This window comes from Sinocyclocheilus rhinocerous, unplaced genomic scaffold (assembly GCF_001515625.1).
Source record: "Sinocyclocheilus rhinocerous isolate Xijiao unplaced genomic scaffold, SAMN03320098_v1.1 scaffold792, whole genome shotgun sequence".
Taxonomy (NCBI): domain Eukaryota; kingdom Metazoa; phylum Chordata; class Actinopteri; order Cypriniformes; family Cyprinidae; genus Sinocyclocheilus; species Sinocyclocheilus rhinocerous.
The window spans coordinates 739497-742008 of NW_015626872.1; the positions used below are offsets into that span (position 1 = coordinate 739497).

General features: G+C 37.0%; 1 protein-coding gene across 1 annotated transcript in view; it reads left to right on the forward strand.

The window, feature by feature from the left end:
- The first annotated feature begins 1468 nt into the window (after positions 1-1468).
- The window catches only part of gsg1l2b (gsg1-like 2b), a 19060-nt gene continuing 18016 nt past the window's right edge, over positions 1469-2512 (forward strand). The window contains exon 1 of the mRNA XM_016528114.1: positions 1469-1922. Coding sequence (XP_016383600.1) covers positions 1574-1922 — 349 coding nt within the window. The 5' untranslated portion in view covers positions 1469-1573. The remainder of the gene's footprint in view (positions 1923-2512) is intronic.

Genomic DNA, 2512 nt, shown 5'->3' on the forward strand with positions numbered 1-2512 from the left:
GATAGCTGTCCAATCAGAGCACACCTCGCTTTTCAGACCGATGAGCTTTGTAAAAATCGACGCGTTTCAGAAAGGCGGGGCATAGAGGAGAAACAATAATGTACAGTATGTGGAAAATAATGTGTTTTTTGAACCTTAAACCGCATAAACACATTGCATTACACCAAATAGACAAAATAATGTTCTTTTTAGCAGCATCATATGACCCCTTTTCTGTGCATTACTCAATACTACTTCATACAGATTCATCCTGATGCTCCTCTTTTCGTAATTCACCTGCTATGAACTCAACAACATCACACAGACTCTGGTGAGTTTATAATTTGTTTTTGTGTAATATACATTTGATTTTGAGTTTGAGTTGCTTGGGATTCTGTGGAACATCAATCTACTTTTGTTTAGGTCCTATAGTAGCTTGCAGCACCAGCAAAATAAAATGGCTACTGCGTTTAATATGTGTCATGTGTAAAATACGGTTATTTTCTCATCCCTGTCAGACTGCGGTGACATTTCAATAGATGGAGATAAAATCAGTTTGAAACCATCCTGAAATCTCAAATGATTCATTCATCAATGTGAACGGATGTGATTTGTCAATAATTTGACATCACTGCTTTTGTGTCTGACAGTGTTGACCCATATTGAGAGATTTAAAAGGGGGAAATACTACTTCAAATATCAGACTGATTCAAAATCATTTCTATTTGTCACTTCTGTAGCCTATTTTGTTTTTCTATCACTTACATTGTGTACATAACACAATAATGGAGTGCCTTCCCAGCTAACAGGGAATGTTTTCACAACATTAAGATTTTTTTAAGTTATATACATGTTAAGACAAAACATTCCTAAAGTAGGCTAATGTTTATGGAGCATTCTCATAACTTTATTAATGTTTGATAGCCTACATGTTCTCATTACGTCATTACGTTGAGAAAAGAGATCAACATTCTCAAATGCTATTTGTACTCGAACGTTCTCACAATGTTGAGAGAAAACTTAGAATATTAAAAATAAACGTTTAAATAACATATTTTGGCTGAAAATAAAGTTAGTAGAACGTTGTACGGAACGTTTTTAGTAATAAAAATGGCATTTTTAATGTTCTTATTAAAATATTCAAATAACGTTATATTTTGGGTGAAAATAGTTAATAGGTTTCTGCCACCATTAAATAACTTTTTAAATAACGTTTTAGAAACATCTCAAAAACAACGTTTTTATAGCCTAACCTAAAAATTATGCCCTAAACCTAAACGACGCCAGAGGTAGCCTAATTGCAAACACACTTGTTATAGTCCACTGAGTTGTGTCAGCTCATAAGGAAGGAGATCCAGATGTTGCCAGGGTTCTTTGTGAGCACTGGATCCATGCTGATTTACATATCTGACGGGGAATATCTGACTGCGACGTGGCCTCGTGCTTTCATTGTGTGTCTGACATCACATGAGAAATGAAGCGCGCAGGAGCTCAGCGTGCAGAACTCTGTGAGAGCAGCGAGAGAAGAAACACTGCACGCCAACACATGACAAACCACCGGGGTTAAACAGCAGCAGGATCCGTGTTCATCATCATGGGGATGGACCGGCGGCGGAGAGCCTCGCTCGCGCTCACCTTGAACTTCCTCGCGCTGATCCTCGCCATATCCGCGCTGACCACCAGCTACTGGTGCGAGGGGAACCGGAAAGTTGTCAAGCCCTTCTGTACCGGACCGGTGACCGTCAAACAGACGCACTGCATTAGGTACAACAGCTCGAACATCAACGACAGCCGGCTGGTTCAGTATATCTGGGAGACCGGCGAGGATAAGTTTGTTCTGAGGAAGTTCCACACCGGCATCTGGTTCTCCTGCGAGCAGAACGTCGACCTTGTCGGTAAGGATGCGGCTTTTCTTCCCGTCACACCAGCAAACGGCAAAGAACGTTTCGTTAACGTTCCCATTAAGTTATAAAAACGTTATTTCTTTTTGAAACGTTTGAACGTCCGTTTTTTTTAACGTAGAAAGAATGTTTCTTTTTATGAACGTTACAGGAACATTCCAAAAGGTTATGAGAATGTTACATTTGAATGTTCTCTCATCGTTTAAAATACCCATTTTTCACATTTAATTAAAGAACGTTTTTCTATCCGAACGTTGGAGGAACATTTCATTCTATCATTTTGAAACTGTTATAAAATGTTATTTCTGAATGTTTTTAATGTCCAAAACGTCCATTAAAAAAAAAAAAATCTAATAAGAACGTTTCTTCTTGGTTATGCGAATGTTAGAGGAACATTCCATTCTATCATTTTGAAAACGTTATGAGAATGTTAGCTACATTTGAATGTTCTCTCAACGTTTAAAACACCCATTTTTAACATTTAAAGAATGTTTTTCTAGGTTATCTGAACGTTGGAGGAACATTTTATTCTGTTTTTATAACATTTTATAACATTTTATTATTTTGAAACCGTTATAAAAATCTTATTTCTGATTTTTTTTTTTTTTTTTTAATTTTAAAAACCCCCGTTT